Consider the following 19559-nt stretch of genomic DNA (forward strand, 5'->3'; position numbering starts at 1 on the left):
CGGTTTTGAATATTTCAGCGGACCTTATTATCACTAATGTCACCCACGAGAAGGCATTGCAGCGTCCCATGCCACGCGCTCTCTTCTTTGCATCTGTTTTTTTTCTTCGGCCGTTTTCTGCGCCTCTCTCCTTTTAAAAAGCGAGTAGCACTGTTAAAATGCTAATTCCGTGTCAAAATGAAAGGGACAACCTGGCGGGTGAAACTGCATTTTTTTTACATTGAGGAAAAAGTAACGTATTCTTGTTTTCGCGGTATTCGAAACTTCAGCATCTCTCTCTGATACTATGGGATTACGGCGTGCTGTAATCAGCCGACTAACACTAAGACTGAGAGCGCACATTTCTCCCACAATTTCAGTTTCGATTTCCCTCTCAAAGATTCGTTTACTTGGAAAAGAAAAACTCGCTCAAACACGGTCAAGACTGTCTGTGAGAGCCGGGGAAAGAGAGCACGCGCCTTACCTGTGAGAGCCGGGGAAGGAGAGCACGCGCCTTACCTGTGAGAGCCGGGGAAGGAGAGCACGCGCCTTACCTGTGAGAGCCGGGGAAGGAGAGCACGCGCCTTACCTGTGAGAGCCGGGGAAGGAGAGCACGCGCCTTACCTGTGAGAGCCGGGGAAGGAGAGCACGCGCCTTACCTGTGAGAGCCGGGGAAGGAGAGCACGCGCCTTACCTGTGAGAGCCGGGGAAAGAGAGCACGCGCCTTACCTGTGAGAGCCGGGGAAGGAGAGCACGCGCCTTACCCGAAAGCAGCAGCGTCCGTGCAGATACAAGGGGGCGACGAGAGGGCTGAGGGTGGTGTTTGTGCATGCTTGAAAGGGAATATGTGTGTGTGTGTGTGTGTGTTAGGGATGGGCGGATCGATACCAAAATATCGATATTTCGATCCTGATGTTTCAGTTTTAAGGATCGATCCTCATCAATTACAGGTAATGCTTTAAACGTCTGATTTCATTAATTTAATTTCATAGTATTTTTGCTCATTTTTTTGAATGGTTAGTTTGGATAGGAACTACTTTCAACTTTCAACAACTACTTTCCTTCCGCTTTCTCACTCAGCGCCCAACAACGTCTGTAATAAGGCACACACAGAAACAGACCCAGTCGCTCAGCCCCAGTGCCGGTTGCAGAATGTAAACGCAGCCTCGTGTGGAGTTATTTTGACATGGTAAATAGCAATGATTCGAAATGTAGCATATGTGACAAAACGGTCAGATATTGTGGCAATACCACAAATCTCATGAAACGTTTAAATTGCCACCCAAAAGAGCATGACCAGTTACAGGAGAAACGACGAGAGGTGGAGAAAATGCAGGCAGATACCCCCACTTCATTGAGGGAAAGTTCTTTAGCAGAGGCGTTTCAGAAAGGCAGGAATTATCCAGGTAACCGGTGATAATAGAATTGTTAACCATGTAAAATGTAAGCAGGATATTGATGTGCAGGATATTTATTGTATGAAACCTTAGTCATGGTATTGGTGTAAATTAGCTTAGGCCTACATATAAGCCCAAGTTTTGCAGTCAGTAGGCTTTAGGCTACTGTTAGATGTAGGTTATGTGAAGCTATAGGCGTATATAGGACACATTTTCAAAAAGAAAAACAAATATGTTTTAAAGCCACGTCTTGCTGATATCTGAAGAGAAAAGGCCATCTACAATCAGTATTACTCTTTTATAAGTAATCATTAGCACACTTTTGTAAATTATTATTTCCTGGATTTGTGTACACAACAAGACCTCCATGAAACAATTCCATCCTCACCTTTCATGCGTCACGTTTCAGGTTACACAGACTCAATTACAATAGTCAAAGGACACAACTGCGGCGAGGTATCTGCATATTTAACGTCACAGCGCCATCTAGAGTCACACAAATGAAATTTCACAGTGCTGCTAATGGAAATCATCTGTTCAAGATCCACGGTGCTCTGTCCCCTTGGCTTTGAGGGACCACTATCGAAAGGGTTGGGTTTTTGGTAGCTTAGTTGTCACATTACATTATACAATCATTACACATCATTAAATTAATGTATAATGTATCATTAACATTAAGCAACACATTATAAAAATGTTCTAAATCCTTTAAGAAACATCTAACAACTATTTATTTTAGGTGAAGGTAATGATAGTCACAATGTATGGCAAAAAAAATTTTAAAATGGGTAAATGAATGGAGAGGATATCGAAGACAACATGACTGAAAAAAAAGTCTCTAAACTGTTTCCGTTTCTGTGTCAGTGCAGCTGGGGACATGTGTGAGTGGTGGTAGCATCTAAATTTAGTGCAAGGTTTAATCTAACTATGTGCTTTATCCTTCATTTTGCATGACAAGTAAGTGTTACCTTCTCAAGTCATTACGCTATGTAAATACTTTTTTTAAAAAATGTCCTCATATTCGATATTGAAAGTGAGACTGAATGGAGACCTCGGTGGAGAAACTTTCCTACAACTACTACAACTGCTAATAATAACAAAAATGACTATGATCATGATGATGGCAATGGGGATATTAACATGAATAAAAATCGAATAACCGTAATGATCTTCTTCATCATAATCATTATTTTATCCCTTATTATTATTATCATTACTATTATTGATATTGCTGTCATGGAATATCAATGAATAAATGTGAAAGTGGTCTCCATGTCTGTTCACAGGGCCACCATGGTGAGTCATGTCCTCTCCTGTTGCCTTCTTCTGGCGCTCTCCTTTGCACCTGCCTTTTCAATTAAAACTCTGTACAATGTGGATGACCTGAAGCGCACCAAGTACGGCCAGTCCAACCCGAGGCACGGCCTCAAGCTCCTCCTCTGGCTGGCCAAAAGCCGCATTGGCATTGATTACAATGGAAACATGTGGGCCTGTTTCAGCAGAAGTTCCTATGGGTTCCATCGCTATGGCAACTTCGAGAGCATTCTTCCTGACGTAAGCCATACCAATGAGGAATACTATGAGGTGGGGAATCTGAACAATCCCAGGGCAACAGAGTTACCCTACAGCGTGAGGCAGGATTACGACAGGTCCCACTACGCCTCCAACACAGACCGCATCATACTCAGGATGAGGCGGAACTCGAATGACATTGTGGAGGTGTACATCACCGAACACGAACACTGGTCGCCGAACTTCAGCCAGGAGCACACCTATCGCATCAGCCCTGATCTGATCCGAGCTTTGCAAAGCTCAGATGTTACCCTGGACACTTTTCAACCCGGGGCCCGGAGCAACGTCAGGCTTCAGAGCGGCCATATCAGCGGCTGGCAAGCGGTCCCGCCCCGACAAGAGAGAGATTTCTGTGAGACTTTAGGGATCTGTGTCGCTTTTATTATCATTGCTCTCATTGCATTCGCTGTCATTGCTATTTTTGGGCAGAAAGGTTGGCAGCACTGAACAGGTAAGCAGTGGTAATTCATTGCCTGGTCGATCAAACCAGAAACCTTTGGCTTATTACCCCTGCTCCTACAGCTAGACTTTGAGATGGGCTTCTATCTTCTTTCCTTCCCGATTTAGTTGGTGTTAAGTGTATTTCATAAAAAGGAGTATTTGCTTAGAAATTAATTACTGAATATTTGTCTTTTATATATTTTCCTGTGTCTGTTTTAATAAGGGGCAATTTGAAAGAAAAAACATGTGATTTAACAGGTTACACACTCATAAGATGTGAATACAGGACTTAGATATGATGTCTTTCGCTCTCCTTCTTCCTCTCTTCCTTTCAGGTGAAGTTGAAATGGTGTACTGGTATGACATTTTGAATATCTAACTAACGCTGTAAAAATAACGCAAACATTATCAAGAGCGTACTTTCAAAATGGCACAAAATAAAATGTTTTTTTTCCATTTTAAAAAGAGATTTCTCTCTTTCTTGGCTTGTAAATAATTGCATGGTGGCACTCTCTACCTGGACTCTGTGTTTGAGCAGGCAGCAGGAGCACTCTAAGGGCTCAGTCTGGAGTTCTGCTTTTGCATTTCAGACAGAGCAAGCAGCCATCGTACCAGACCATTCCTTAGCAAAGACCTCCAACCAATGATGTGCACAGCTCTTTACGGGAGCAACTTTATCTAACAGTTGAGCAGGAGGAGTCCAGTTGCAGAGATCACACGAAAACACAGACCGGTCATAAAAGACAAAGAATCTTTACTCATGACCAGAACCAGCCAAACTTAGTGCACACAAGCACACAAAGGAAAGCACACAAGGCAGGGCAGCTCAAGACTGAGCAAAGAAACAGTCAGGGCTTATATTGTGTTTCATATAAAACACATGGCTAGACTAACTACGCGCAGGTGAAAACGCTTAATTAAATTAGGCAAGGCACAGACAGGCAGAAGGGCCCTCTGGAGGAAGATTGGAGAAGCAGCAGGCAGCAGGACCTGAAAGGTAAAAAAAATTACAGTTTTTGTCTACAGTTCTTTCATCATACAGACGCACACGCACACACACATAAATATGAGGATGCTCTTTATATCAGGTGGATTTTTGGTGTTTGGCCCTTATTTTGCATTAATTGTAAACACAGCAGAATCACATGATTCCTGCAGAATCACATGATTCCTTTTTTAAAATCAGCTGTCACTCCTTGTCCCTCATTTTGTGAATATTCAGGGTCACACTGATGGGGTAGAATGCAGTCCACTTTTACAGCTGTAGCGTAGTGTGCGCTGTGGGAAACTAATGACCTTCAGCAGGCGTACCTGTGGCATTTAGGGTAAATCATGAAAAGAGTTTCAGTGTAAATACTAAAATGCACACGTCACATTTAATCTTAATATTTGGACTATCTAAAGGGTTTTATGACCCAATTGTTCATCTAAAGGGGTTACCTTTGATCCGGGCGTGCTCTTATCTGTACAACAGAACAGCTGATATGGACCTCACTTGTGGCCAGTCCACCTGATATCATGAAATCTGCACTCTACTTCCTGGTAGAAGTCTTAATCTGCACAGCACGCTGTCATTTGAGTACAACATTCGGGGAGCAGGTAGGTGCATTTGCACTTATATACAATGATAGACCAGTGCAGGTAAATGTCTATACACTGGGGGATCGCAGATGTTTCCTAATATTCCATGGTCTTTGTTAATTGATAGAGTCCGTGTAAAAATGCCGCTCCCTACCTAGCTATGCCAGCTCATGGAGACAAAGCGGACGAGACAAGTTCAGAAAGTGTGAAGTTCAGCTGGCAAGAAAATATCTCACTGTTATAAAATACAGAGAACTGTACCTCCTCATCGGCTTTCTGAAGTGCTGGTATTTCACTCAGTCAGGGTCTTGGGCTTCTCTAGGACGCATTTTCGTTCATTTCCATCCGTGTCATTCCTTTTCTCTCTCCCTGTCCCTCCCCCTTCCTCTGGTCTTTCCCCCTCTCTCTGCTCCCCCAGAAGGCCCGACTCATATAGCTATAACCAGCTATGCAAACAGTGGCGATAACTCTGTTATTCCAGAGCCTGTGTTTATTTTCAGATTGCACTTTTTTTTTTCCCACAATGTGCAGAGGAGTATGTTTCAACTGATGTTTCAGTTAACTACAGGGTTATACTGTACTTGCCTTTTATAAACACTGGCTGGAGTGTAGAACAAAGACTGGCAGTCAGCACAACCTGCAGGTGTCTCTCACTCCTGGAGAAACAGAATAAACCAGTTCTGGCTGCACTATTGAGAATACGCTGACGCTGTTCTTCGAATGGTTTCACCTGTTCCTGGTGGAAGAGCACTTAATAAACAGGCTTTGTAATAATAATAATAATAATAATAATAATAATAATAACTTAATAAACAACCATTGCAGTGATTATGCTGTTGGTGAATATGACAGGGTCATTTCAGGTGAAAAACAGGTGTATCTTCCACAGCAGGGGACACGGTATGTGTAACACACTCTGCCAGTGTGTAACCCATAACTCAGCCTGTCTGTCCGTCTCCCAGCTTCATAATGGGGAACTCGATCAGGAAAACTAAACTGAACACGGTGCAGGATCTGAGGGAGTCCGGCTTCGGCCAGCCCAGTCCCAGGCACGGCCTCAAGCTGCTCTTCTGGTTGGCCAACGAGTGCGTGGAGTTGGACCGGCAGGACAACATGGTGTCGGGCTGCGAGCCCAGGAGGGGGGACTTCGGTTTCCACCATTTTGGCAACTTTGAGAAAATCCTGCCCTCCCTGCTGCCCGGCGAGGGCCAGAAGTACTTCGTGGTGGGAAACCTGAACCCGGAGAAGCACCCAGGGGCCCAGGACCTGCCCGATTACGTGAGAGAGGACTACGACCGGCCGCAGATCTCTCACGCGTCCAACAAGGACCGCATCATCCTCGCACTGCTGCCCGGTAACGGCATCAGTAAAATCTACGTCACAGAGCACCTGGACCGTTCGCAGGGGTTTGACCGCAAACGCACTTTCCGCGTCACGGCCAGCTTGGTCAGCGACATCAAAGACCCGGAGCTAGACCTGGCTGCGTTCCTGAGGCAGACCGGCTTCTACAGCGCCCCCTTCAGGCGATACGCCATCGTCCTGGGCTGCGTGATCCTTCTGCTCTGTCTGATTGCAGTCCTGTATGTCATTTTCACACAGCTTTAAGGCTGGCGGGAAACTATGTCAAATCCTTTCTTTTAATGGTAAAAAAATAAAGTATTTCAAATACATAAGTGTAAAGTATTTAAAATAAATCAGAGGCAGTGTAGCATAGTAGTTAAGGACTTGTAATCAAAAGGTTGCCAGTTCGATTCCCCGCTGGGGAACTGCTGCGGTACCCCTGGGCAAAGTACTTAACCTACAATTGCCTCAGTAAATACCCAGCTGGATAGATGCATTACATATAAAAATTGTAACCTGTGTAAGTTGCTCTGGATAAAAGCATCTGCTAAATGGCTGTAATGTAATGTCATTTTTAAGGTTGCATATTGAATACTTCTATAACAATCTAATCCAGCAGTCATGCCTCCAGGTAGTTTAATGAATGCACTGTTGCTTTCATAAGATTGTTTTTCTTGTGATGGTGAAATTGTTGTGAAAGTGTAAGAAATCTTATAGATTTATATCGCTATTGCTCTTACAGCAGGATCAAAAAACCTTAATATATTGCAAACCTTCAGTGCTTTGGGACTGTCTGTATATCCAGTGATGAACAGTATTAGATGATCAGGGGAAGGCATAATGGTAAAGAGCAGGGTTTGTAACTGGGTGGTTGCTGGTTTGATTCCCTGTTGGGGCACTGCTTCTGTACCCTTGGGCAAGACACTTAACCCAAACATTGCCTCAATAAAAACCAGGCTGCATGAATGGATAAAATCATAACCTATAAGTCATCCTGGATAAGAGCATCTGTCATCAGTGTGGTTTGGTTTATCATTCATGAAAAATAATAAAGCCAAAACCAAGCCTGACTGCTCCACTACCTGTCCTTTCAGTATGGCAGAAGGCTATGATGTTCCTTCTGAGTTTTGAGTCAGATGAAGATGTAGGTTCAGGCTGAACTTAGGGTTGAGATTGGGGCTGGGATTGCTGGTTTTGGTTCAGAGGTCCCATTCACCTGTTTGATAAACAGGCATAAATAGTTATATTGTACAGATTACTGTTCATTACTGTATTATGTAATTTGTTGGGTGATTTATGTTGTGAAAGAAGCAAAAGTGGTATGTTTAATTCATCATACACAGACAGGAAGAACACTATGTGCTTTGCAGTGGGAATGTTAAAAAATAAAAGATGCACAAATATCCATTTTTAACTCAATCAATGCATTGGAAATTATTGCTGTTTTGGTATATTGCAATATATTTCAGCTTTGCCTTATTCTAAATGTTTTTGGAATATATGATTGGCTGAACAACATATTATGAATAGAATTCAATATCATTTTTGTACGGGAAGATCTGTACAGGCGACAGACACGCAACCACGGACAGCGGTAGTGCCCAAACACGCAAACACACAGCTGAACGCTGCTGCACACGCCGCTGAACCTGAGGACACTGCCCTTTCTGTTGGGGCAAGAGACAGAGTTCAAGGATGAACCCACACACACACACACACACACACACACATACACACACACACACACACACACACACACACACACACACACACATACACACATACACACATACACACACACACACACACACACACACATATGCGCACACATATACACACACACACACACATGCGCGCGCACACACACATTTCTCGTTGTCAGGGATCGATTTTTCTTTGGAGAGCAAGGACATGCTGATGTCAGTGAGAGGACAGGGGGGAGGGACTGGTAAGGGCCCTGTGTGGACATGTGACCCCAAACAGAGTCACCTCCTCGCCCCTCACTGCCCACAGACTCGGAGAGAAGAGGTAACACTTCGCCCCATTTCTGCACTGTATCCGTCTCTTTTGCTTCACATTAATTCATTGGGAATTACACAGATCATTTATGGTTACAGCTTTCACCTCTATGCCTGTGCCCTTGCACACACATATACACAAACATCATTTTCACAGGTTTGGCATTGTCCTCTAAAGGTACACTGCTGCACACACACAAACACAAATTCACAACGCTATCTACATGACATCCTCGCATTTGCTCTTCAATCTGGTCTCTTCTGTGCCTGTGTTGATGGATTTCTGATGGTTTTGGACTCAAGGTAAAGAACTCACCTGCCGCCAGGATGGGATTCTTCATCATAGACCTGCTGCTTGTGGCTACAATAAGTGGAGCCATGGCTGATACTGTGAGTTGGTTTAGTTTTCAAAAACTTTCTTGATCTTTATCATTGTATGTATTTACTGTTTAATGATAATATTTTCTCCCTCAAAATGAGAGAAAATCTCGTAAATAATTTGTCTGATTATAGTGACTGATAGCTGTTTCTGCCAGTGCCTGTATGATTATAGTGACTGATAGCTGTCTCTGCCAGTGCCTGTATGATTATAGTGACTGATAGCTGTCTCTGCCAGTGCCTGTATGATTATAGTGACTGATAGCTGTCTCTGCCAGTGCCTGGGTGACAACAAACAAGTGGACATGGCTTTCAGCGCTGTGGACGATCAATATCGGTCCTGCACAGACCGAATAATGGGGGATGTCACTGGTTCCGACGGTCTCTTGCGGGCCGAACTGAAGGCTGACGGCTCATTCCAGGACAGTTGGACCCAGGCAGAGGGCTGCAATAAAACCGTCCCGGGCCTCAACGAGTACCACAGCAAAGCGCTAGCGCTCTACACGAGCTGGAACCGGACCTTCCCCAACACATTCGACACCGACACCCAGGCCCTGGGGCCCGACCCCTCCGTCTACAGGAGGTACTTCCCCTACAAGTCGCTGCACTTCCTGCTGACGGACGCGGTGCGGGTCCTGAGGGAGCAGCAGGGTCCCGTCTGTCGCACAGTGAGTGGCAGGAGGGGGGGTTGGGAGCTGCAGCCCAGGCGGGGGGATCGGGTCCGCATCGGCCGCTTTTTCCTGGGCTACCCCAGGTACTCCTCCAGGACCTTCGACCTGACTGTCAGGACCTGCCACGGGGTGGAGCTCACGCCCTGCAGCTCGCGCAGAGGCCGCGTCCTGGTTCCGCCCTACGAGAGCTTCAAGGTGGTGGCGGTGAGGGGGGTGGGTAGAGAGAGGCGCTTCTACCTGGAGTCCATCGGAACCTACAGCAATCTGCAGTGCGCGCTCTACTCTGGGCAAGTCACTCCGCACTACCCCCGCGCAAAAAAAAACACACCACACCCATCTTCTTCCTCCCCCTATGCTCACTCAAAACATCCTCCACCAGACACTGACACTCCTAAAACACCTTCTGACTCCTTCTTTGACAAAGAAAAAAGCAAAACCATCACCCCAGGAAAAGTCCCTCCCCACCTTAAGACTTCTCCCCCAAAACTTCTCCTTCAGTCGGTTCCATAAAACATCTCAGTTCTAACAAAACCAAGCACCCCCACTCTCTAAGCCACCTACCCCAGACAAGCCGCATATGACAAACCTTCCCATTACTAACCCGCAGTGGCTGAACTAGTAGTAAAAACGTTTGTCATCTTTCCTTTCTTGTACCAAAGAGAATCAGTTTCATGAAATATACCATAATTTTTCTTTTATATTTTTAAAAATATATTTTTTATTATTCATTTGATATTGATTGCTGATGATCTCTACATGTGATGCCTCTCTCGTTCTCTCTGCAGGTCTTCAGAACCGTCCCAGGGTTCTGCTCGTGTGTAGTGGAAACAGGGCCGTGCCACAAACCGATACCAGACACACCTTTCGGGGGACTTCACTGGACACTCTGCAGTCATCTCACACTGACAGTGAATTTCAAGGCATCCTCAGTGCAAGCAAGCAAGCCTGCATCCCTCTTAGTCCAAAGTCATAATTGTAGAATATTTTGCTCTGTATACATTTATAATGAAACAATATGTACCAACAGTGAAGCCCAAAAGATTACTTCTATGTAGAAGAATAAAGAATCTCTCTTAATAGAGTGATTAATGTGTGACATCACCAACAACAACCATACCTGCAATCACATGATAACGACAGGGTAAATGACATTCAAAGCAATTCTCAGTGATAAACAAGAACGTCTCTACAGGGTGCAAAGGAAAGAAAATTTTTAGAAGAAAATAAATAACAGAATATGAAATATGTGTCCTAATGCACTGCAAGGCAACAAGGGAAGTGTTTTAGCTACATACATTCAGCACTGCATTGAAAACAGCCTCATACATTCTCTACTCAGACATGCCCATTGAAGCTAGAACTACAGTTCCCATAATGCCACAGCAAATTCAAAGGCTCATCAATGACATATTACCTTACAAATTACCAGCAGTACAAACTCAGAAGTGACTCACTTCAAGAGTATTATGCTCATAAATCACCATAAATGATTTCCTTCACATTTTCTTCTCAGAGGATCATTGGTTGATTATTTTTTACTGCGTGGATAAAATACTCACATGGAAGGTTTTTAATTCCTTTTATACTCTGTAGGAGACCTGGCTTACAGAGGTTCAGTGATAAATTCAAAAATGTGTCCTTCATTCGATACGTTTGGGGGCCGCAGCTGAAAAAAAGGCACAAAGCCCTATAAATTTATCAGTGAACGTAACTCACACGTGGATGTAAGGTTCATGTGTCTTTATTTGTTCATATAAACCATATGGCTTCAAAAATGAATAAAAACAAATGAAAACATTTTAAAGAGGTGAAAAACATTTTACATGTTTCTGTCTCATTGCTATGACTGTAGCAGTTGCATGTTTAAACTGGCAGATGCTAATTATTCCAATGTGATGATATGCATAATGCAATGATGGCAAAACTGTGAACTGTGAGTGATCAGGAGAAGGTCCTTGACCTTCTGTTAAGAGCATCAACTGTCAATGTCAAAGACCTGCTGCTGTCATGCCCTGAGAGACTGAGAGACTGAAGATGTATGTCAGTGGAAGAGACGAGGATCGATCATAGACGTAGATGCATGAGGGGAAAGTACAGTGGGGTGATCTGAATGAGAGTTATTCCACAGGGCCACTTCACCCTAAAAAAACGCTTTCACACCATCTTTGCTGGGCTGATCAGTCAGCCAGGTGATCCTAAAGCAAATGGCTCAGGGCCAGGCCCTTTCTCCATATTGGTTTATATTGGTAGTGAGCTCATACGTGTCTGCATCTCTTTGCTGTTTTCCCTTGCCTTTGGCTGATCACTGAGCTGAGGAGGACACCCTAAAATCACGGGTCAAAAACAGGGGCGGCCCTGAATAGCAAACGCGGAATGCGAATGCAAGCTGTATTTCCCCGCTTCATCAGTATCACGTGCATCCACTTGACTTTTGGCACCGGAAGGAGGGGGGGAGCGCATCCTGTAAGCCCCTCCTCTGTGGACGCGGGCCGCTAGCGCAGCTGCCACAATGACAGGGGGAAGTCCTGGCTGACGCCGAAGGCCGGGTAGAGCGGCCGGGTGAAGGTGGTGTGGAAGGTGTGCAGGTGGACAGGCCCTTTGGGGGTGATCTTGTAGAAGGCCAGAGTGCCGGCCGGCCAGTCCAGGTACGCCCCGACGCGGCGGGAGGCCGGGACGGCGATGCTGGTGCTCTTGCCGTTGTGCCAGGCCACAAACACCTGCGGGTCGGAGCGCAGGTTCCAGGACTGGTCGTTGAGCCCGAGACCGCTGTCGATGCCCTTCCTGGGGATCCCGCTGTAGGCCACGCCCACGTCCGCAAAGCCCCCCTCCCACTCCGCCTCCCAGTAACAGCGGCCGGTCACGCTCTCCGCGCACAGCACCTGAGCGGCGTCCTCGAACCTGGCCGGGTCGCCGGTCCTCTGCAGCGCCACCTTCTGGTACATCCTCCCGCCGTCGGCGGAGACGGAAACGCCCGGGTTGGCGGTCGCGGCGTCCAGCGTGGGCCGACAGCCGTCTGCGGGCAGGGAGAGCCGACAGAAACAGCCGCGTCATACAGAGGTGTCCACAGGCAAAGTCTAAAACACGCCCATTAAATATCCACCGGATAGAGAAAGTGAGAGAGACGGAGGGAGAGAAAGAGATGGGGTGATGTAATAAAGAGAAGAAAGAGAGGGCAGGACAGAGAGAGGGAAAGAGAGGAGAGCACGCATACGAAAAAGAGGAGGTAAGAGGACAGAGACGAAGGCAGCAACTGATGAAGCACCAGAATGCATATCACCCAGAGCGACGGGCATCTGTTACACTCTTCATGCTGCAGACAGGATCGGCCCAAATCTTACGTTTACATTTATTTATTTAGCAGACGCTTTTATCCAAAGTGACTTACAAAAGTGCATACAGTAAGTATAGCGACAGTACGGGGACAGGATGTGTACAATTCCAAGGTCTGATCTTAGCGGGAAACTTACATTTGTGCAGCCCTGGTTTAAGCCTGAACTCTCCACCATGCTCCACACTGCAGGGGAAAACACAGCACACAATGATGAGGGACAAAATACAAGATATGTATTGAGAGAGAGAGAGAGAGAGAGAGAGAGATAGAGAGAGAGAGAGAGAGAGAGAGAGATAGAGATAGAGATAGAGATAGAGATAGAGAGAGAGAGATAGAGATAGAGAGACAGAGACAGAAAGAGAGAGCGAGAGAGAGAGAGACAGACAGAGAGAGCGAGAGAGAGAGAGAGAGAGATAGACAGAGACACAGAGACAGAAAGAGAGAGAAAGGGAGGAGAGGGAGAGAGAGAGAGAGAGAGACACAGACACAGACAGAGACAGAGAGAGAGAGAGAGAGAGATAGAGAGAGTGACAGAGACACAGACAGAGACAGAGAGAGAGAGAGAGGGAGAGAGGGAGAGTGAGAGAAGAGACAGACAGAGAGAGAGAGGAAGAGAGGGAGAGAGAGAGTGAGAGAGAGAAGGATGAAGAGGGAGAGGAAGAGAGGGGGAGCAGAGGGAGTAATGACTGACATTCACATGTAATTTGCTCACTTCAGCGTCTCCAGTTTACAGCTGGGGTCCTCCCGTACAGCAGAGAGCGCTCTCACTCCTCTGTCCCCCGGGTGGTTGTAGCTCAGATCCAGCTCTCTCAGAAACAAAGGGTTTGAGCACAGGGCGGAAGCCAGGACGTCACACCCTTCTTCTGTGATTTGGCAGCCTGACAGCCTGTGGAGAAAAAGCAACATGCTCTCCTCAATCTCATCACTCTGAGGGAACAGCCAAAAACTCCAAGGAAAAGTAGTCTTGATATATATAGTGTTGCAAGGTGATGTGCTACGGTCGTGTTGATCTTCATGTAAAGCGCTGGCACATATCAGTCTGATTAAGTTTTTAACTGTGGAGAGAGAAACAGAAGACTACCAAAATTACCAAAACAGGTCACATGATTGTGAGTCCTGTGCTGTTCCTCCACTGGTCATTGCTCACCCCAGCCTCTGCAGTTTACAGCGTGGGTCCTCCAGTCCAGCAGAGAGCGCTCTCACTCCAGAGTCCAGCAGGTCATTTCCCCTCAGGTCCAGCTCTCTCAGCTCTGAGTGGGGCAAGCGCAGGACTGAGGCCAGATCAGCACAGCAGCTCTGTGTGAGGTTGCAATCTCCGAGCCTGCGGAGGGAACGAGAGCACCTACAAGCTCGCAACAAGCGTGTGACTGGACTGAGAAACGTTAAAGGCAGACCAAAAATCAAGACCACTGCAGCTCAAGATCATAGGAGAACTGACAAAATCAGCCTGGAGCCTTTACAAAGAGAGTAAAGAAAGAGCATTTCTCTCCATAGACTTACCCCAGATTGAGCAGCCTACACTGAGGAGTCAGCAGTCCAGCACAGAGCAGCTTGGCACCTTTGTCCCCCAGCTTACTGTTACAGCTGAGGTCCAGCTCTCTCAGGAGGGAGTTGGGAGACTGCAAGACCAACCTAACCAGGTCACAGATGGCTGGAGTGAGGTCACAGTACTGCAGCCTGTGGACGAGAGATCTGTTACGAGCCAATCATCAATCCCCCCATCATCAGTCACCTGTCACAACTGACCAATCGAACAGTCAACAATCACAACCGGTAAATCAACAGTCGACAATCAACTGTCACCAACAAACAAACCCCCGTTGCTAGTAACCAGTCAAAAGTGACCAAATAAGAGGCACCAATCAACAGCTGTTAGTCACAAACAGTGACACCACACCACATTCCCACTGGGATGGAGTGAGGGGTGACTTTTGCCCATTGAGAGAAACAAAATAGGTGATATTTTTTTATAACAGAAGCTTGCCCACTGAAAACACAAGCTGGACTTCCCCATTGACTCCAATTCTTTTTAACACTTCCAAACAAATGCTAATTTTGTACACTTTTGGCTTCCTATTTCACTTAGTTTGCTATGTCTGCTGTAGATAACCACGGACTTTTTTTTTTTCTTCAAAAGACAGATGACTGTATCGATATACAGTGGTTTGTATATAGCTAACCATCTGTTTGACCAGTGGAGTCCCAATGTCTGGTAGGTTTTAGGTCGCTAGCTAAAACCAGATGGATGATTGTTAGCTACCCAGATGCAAAGCTTGGGTAAGGAATTGACAAAGCCAAGGCAAACATCTGCGAACATCCGAGTCCTCAGCAACCCACCCCACTGTCCTGTTGAATAGTGAACGACATGAATGACACCACACAGCACAATATCATTCTGAAAAGATCTCTGTGTTGGACAGCACTGTCATGACAACGGCCGGGTGACAGGGGCCGTCACACTCATACCTGTATTGACTTTCTGGGCTTTTTCCAACCGTATAGATCGGCTAAAATTGACATTTTTTTGGTCTGAAATACAGGCATATAAATGTCAAAGCCGTATACTGTATTTGCCGTGTGGTGTGTTGTTGGTGTGTGTTGGTGTGAGAGAGCTCCTTCATACCCCGATGGACTTTGTGTACATCGTTTAAGCCACGCAGTGAGGGCAGCGGTACTTACAGTGCCTTCCTACTGTGCTTGAGAACCGGAAGAAGTCTGCGATATCCAGCAGAAGTGGAGTTGTACATCCTCAAATCAAGCACTTTCAGCTCCTCCTCTGACATAAGCAGCACGTAGGCCAGCGCTGAGCACTGATCTGGAGTCAGCTTTTGCTCAGAGAGACTGTTTGACTCCAGGTAGCTCTGGATATCCTCCACCAGAGAGTGGTCATCCAGTTCATTCAGACAGTGGAATAGATTGATGGTCCTCTCTGGTGAGGGACTCTTACTGATCTTATTCTTGATGTATCTTACCGTTTCCTTGATGTTCTGTGAGCTGTTTCCTGTCTGTGTCAGTAGCCCCTTAAGAAGAGCTTGATTGGAGTCCAGAGAGATGCCGAGGAGGAAACGGAGAAAAAGGTCCAGGTGCCCAGTGTGACTCTGCAAGGCCTGGTCCACTGCACTCCTGTGCACCACAGATAACTTTATGCTGCCATCTTCATTGATCAATGACACATCCGATGTGTCCAGATTTAATGGATTTTCCTGGTTGTTTGTATAGAAGAGGTGCACAGACAAAGCAGCCAGGTACTCCTGAATAGTCAGGTGCACAAAGCAGTACATCTTCTCCTCGTACATTCCAAACTCTTCTTTGAAGATTTCTGTGCATAACCCAGAGTACTCTGACGTTTTACTGACATCAATGCCAGCCTCGCTCAAGTCTTCCTCATAAAATATGAGATTATTCTTTTGTAGCTGTTGAAAAGCCAGCTTCCCAAGGTTAACAATAATTTCTTTATCTTGCTGCCGAATTTCTTTTGGGTTTTTATTATAATCTCCCTTGTACTTTTGGTTCTTTATAGCTGTCTGAATCAACAGGAAGTGGGTGTACATTTCGGTGAGAGTCTTAGGGATTTCTTTCTGCTCTGGTTTGTCCAACATTCTCTCAAGAACAGTGGCTGAAATCCAGCAGAAGACTGGTATGTGACACATGATGTAGAGACTCCTGGATGACTTCACGTGTGAGATAATTCTGTTGGCCAGTTTCTCATCACTGAATCTCTTCAGGAAGTACTCCTCCTTCTGTTGGTCTTTAAAACCTCGCACCTCTGTCATCCTGTGGACGCACTCAGGGGGGATCTTATTGGCTGCTGCTGGTCGGGTGGTGATCCAGAGGAGGGCAGAGGGAAGCAGATTCCCCTTGATGAGGTTTGTCAGCAGCACGTCCACTGATGTTGATTCCGTTACATCATAGCAGCTCCCATTGCTTTGGAAGTCTAAGGGGAGTCGACACTCGTCCAGACCATCAAAGATGAACAGAACCGTCCTGTTGTTCAAGTCGATGCTCTCGCAGCCCTTCATCTCTGGGTGGTAGTGCTGAATGAGCCCCAGCAGGCTGAACCTCTCCTTCATCAGATTGAGCTCTCGGAACGGGAGAGGAAATATCAGGCTAATGTCCTCGTTCGCTTTACCTTCAGCCCAATCGAGAATGAACTTCTGCACAGAGACTGTTTTGCCAATGCCAGCTATCCCCTTAGTCAAAACACATTGGATGGAGTCCTCTCGTCCAGGTAAGAGCTTGAAAATGTCATTGCATTTGACAGGCATGTCCTGCGTGTCTGTTCTTATGTAGTCTGCCTCCACGTTCCACACCTCATGCTCAACGTTTAGCTGTCCACCTGCACCCTCAGTGATGAAGACTTCTGTGTACACTTTGATGAGCAGATTCGACTGTCCCTTCTTAGGAATCCCTTCAAATATGCGTTGGAACCTCATCCTCAGCTTGGATCGAATTTTCTCCTGGACTGTCCTGGCTGTCACATCTGAAACAACAACAAAAACCAGCTATGACTCCACAACTCTGAAGCAGCTAGGATACATTAACATTACATTTACATTTTTTGTCCAAGTCAGCTGGTTTCACAATGTAGACATGTCAAAATGTGTCCATGTCACAATGTTCTTGTATCACAATTCATGCACCTCACAATGTACACCTGTCACAATGACTGCATGACACAATATATACGGATCACAATTCACTAGTGTAACAAAGTATCTATGTCATAAAGTGCACGTCACATTGTATGAGTGGACTTGCCGGCTATTTGCATCTCTTGATGGGAGTTGTATTCTGTGGCTGTATGAGGGGTACAGTTTATGTTCTGTGTGAGGCTTTTCAAGTTGTCCTGGACAAATGTGTCTAGAGCTGGTTTCCTGTATCACAATGAATCAAAATAAATGTGCTACACAGTCAAGTACTGGACAAAGCAATTTGTAAAAACCTCTGTATAGCCATGTGATTTATGTGGTCTCAGTCTCACCAGGGCTACTACATGCCACCATTGGCTGTGGTCTGCTGTCAGTGGTGCCCCTTTGGGTCGGTCCTGCGGGGGGTGGTTTAATGTCAGCGGTGCCCCCTTGGATTGGTCCTGCAGGAGGTGGGGGGGTCACTCTGGGCCTTGGACCCCCTATGGGCAGCTCTACAGAGGGAGGGGACAACAAGAGCGTCAGGGGAGAGAGAAAAAAAGCTGTCTGTCTGCAGGGGTCACATCCACCTACAGAATCGGAGAGACAGCTTTACCGCTCCTCTTAAGAAATTCTGCCCTAGAACGTGAACAGCCATGTCCCCCCAAATGACTTGATTATCATGGAGACACTGACAGGATGGTCAACACCTCTGCTGACACCCTAACAATGGGGTCAAACGAGACTGTAATCAGTTATAGAATGGGACCGGCAGTGGGCAATCAAGACCCTTCTCAAACAAATGGTATCCTGACTTACTCAAACACAGCAATCTGATATCACTGTCATACAGGCGACAGGTCTAGCTCATTTACATCAAGAGCAGAACCGAAACTGTATATATTGGAATGGGTTTGAACGATCAGGGTTCGCTCCAACACCGCTGAACCCAAAGTCAGTGCTTTTCACGTGCTTTGCTACTGCTTTTTATTGAATTAAAGACTTTTACATTAACACGAATTCTTCTTACCCATCCTCATTTTTTTCTTACACCATTCTTTCTCTCAGGGACAGAGACAGAGAGACAGCCTTACCTCTCCCCACTCTCTCTCTCTCAGAGACAGAGAGACAGCCTTACGTCTCCCCACTCTCTCTCTCAGAGGCAGAGACAGAAAGACAGCCTTACCTCTCCCCATTTTCCTAGCCAGTGTCAGAGCCTCATTGTTCAGGCTCATCTCCCTCAGGATGTGCAGTGTGACCGTCAGAGCACTGTCGGCAGGATAGTGTTCCAACATGGCGTTCACAGTGTCAGTCCTGTCTGCTCTTTCCAGGTGTTTCCATAGAATGGGCTTATATCCCGGCACACCTTGACGCAGGTGGGACTGGAACCGCTTCAGATCATCGCTGCTGATGTTGTCCAGACAGTCCAAGGGCAGAGAGGGGACATCTTTCCCCTGGGTCCCCTGGAAAATAACCACCCTGAGCTTAGAGTCCTTTCAGTTATACTTTCCCTATTAATGAATAAGCATTCCTATTTATACACGTTGACCCATGAAAATATAATACACGTGTACACATGTTGACAGGTAGCCAACACATCAAAAGTTCTGGATTATGGTGGTATCATCTTGGAGCAGAATGACTAACTAAGGGTTCTCTGCTTCACGTAAAGGTTTTTCATTCAGAACAAAACTAAAGGTAGTTAAAAAAACCCTAAAATAGTGGGAAAATGGACAAGGCTGTAGTGGGGTCAACATTTACAGATGCACAAATGAAGATGTCAAACACTGTACACAGGAAACCATCCCATTAAAATACAACAGGGATGGCTCTTTGAGATGATAAAACTCCTTTTACAGACAAAACCCTCAATACAAAACATTTTAAAGACAAATTGAACTGATTTCAAGTTCCCATGAGAGTTATACAAAAGGAAATAACTGTTAGGTCAACTGCTGATGATTTTTCAGAGGCCCTAGATGCAGATCCAGAGGCCAGTACAGACTGCACACAGCACAGCGTCCAGAAATGAGTGCATCCTTTTTGGAAAACTCTAAGCCTTGAAAAGATCCCATCCAGACTACAGCTCTGCCCCACAAGTACCACTCAGGAGGAGCAAGCCACAGTGCAGAGGAAGTCTGGGGACCACAGGGAAGACTGGAGTCATTACTGATCACAGTGTTTGACGAACTGAAGTAAAAACCATGAAGTGCACCCACCTGCAT

The 19559-nt window shown here is 45.9% G+C and overlaps 3 protein-coding genes across 3 annotated transcripts; 2 read left to right on the forward strand and 1 right to left on the reverse strand.

Moving 5' to 3' along the window:
* Positions 1-4952: 4952 nt before the first annotated feature.
* Positions 4953-6575, forward strand: LOC118769515. The gene is made up of 2 exons (XM_036516644.1): positions 4953-4988; positions 5933-6575. Exon 2 carries the CDS (start codon positions 5940-5942, stop codon positions 6573-6575), a length of 636 nt encoding a protein of 211 aa, XP_036372537.1. The 5' UTR covers positions 4953-4988; positions 5933-5939.
* Positions 6576-8290: 1715 nt separating this feature from the next.
* LOC118769649 (GPI-linked NAD(P)(+)--arginine ADP-ribosyltransferase 1-like) lies at positions 8291-10704 on the forward strand. The gene is made up of 4 exons (XM_036516864.1): positions 8291-8339; positions 8633-8719; positions 8986-9665; positions 10164-10704. Exons 2-4 carry the CDS (start codon positions 8657-8659, stop codon positions 10198-10200), a joined length of 780 nt encoding a protein of 259 aa, XP_036372757.1. The 5' UTR covers positions 8291-8339; positions 8633-8656; the 3' UTR covers positions 10201-10704.
* A 19-nt stretch (positions 10705-10723) lies between these two features.
* On the reverse strand, positions 10724-18794 carry LOC118769635 (NACHT, LRR and PYD domains-containing protein 12-like). The gene is made up of 8 exons (XM_036516843.1): positions 18521-18794; positions 17691-17849; positions 15389-17189; positions 14210-14386; positions 13857-14030; positions 13422-13595; positions 12846-12892; positions 10724-12391 (listed from the first exon to the last, which is right to left on the reverse strand). Exons 1-8 carry the CDS (start codon positions 18627-18629, stop codon positions 11871-11873), a joined length of 3162 nt encoding a protein of 1053 aa, XP_036372736.1. The 5' UTR covers positions 18630-18794; the 3' UTR covers positions 10724-11870.
* Between the last annotated feature and the right edge of the window lie 765 nt (positions 18795-19559).

Source organism: Megalops cyprinoides, chromosome 22, assembly GCF_013368585.1.
Source record: "Megalops cyprinoides isolate fMegCyp1 chromosome 22, fMegCyp1.pri, whole genome shotgun sequence".
NCBI classification, from domain to species: domain Eukaryota; kingdom Metazoa; phylum Chordata; class Actinopteri; order Elopiformes; family Megalopidae; genus Megalops; species Megalops cyprinoides.

Excerpts from the sequence above, each read along its gene's own strand:
- LOC118769635 (XM_036516843.1), bottom strand. The coding sequence starts at position 18,629 with ATGTTGGAACACTATCCTGCCGACAGTGCTCTGACGGTCACACTGCAC. Across the intron at positions 17,190-17,690 it reads GGTGGCATGTAGTAGCCCTG|ATGTGACAGCCAGGACAGTC; the intron begins GTGAGACTGAGA and ends TTGTTGTTTCAG. Across the intron at positions 12,392-12,845 it reads TAAACCAGGGCTGCACAAAT|ACGGCTGTCGGCCCACGCTG; the intron begins GTAAGTTTCCCG and ends CCCTGCCCGCAG.
- LOC118769515 (XM_036516644.1), top strand. The coding sequence starts at position 5,940 with ATGGGGAACTCGATCAGGAAAACTAAACTGAACACGGTGCAGGATCTG.
- LOC118769649 (XM_036516864.1), top strand. The coding sequence starts at position 8,657 with ATGGGATTCTTCATCATAGACCTGCTGCTTGTGGCTACAATAAGTGGA. Across the intron at positions 8,720-8,985 it reads GTGGAGCCATGGCTGATACT|TGCCTGGGTGACAACAAACA; the intron begins GTGAGTTGGTTT and ends TGTCTCTGCCAG. Across the intron at positions 9,666-10,163 it reads CAGTGCGCGCTCTACTCTGG|GTCTTCAGAACCGTCCCAGG; the intron begins GCAAGTCACTCC and ends TTCTCTCTGCAG.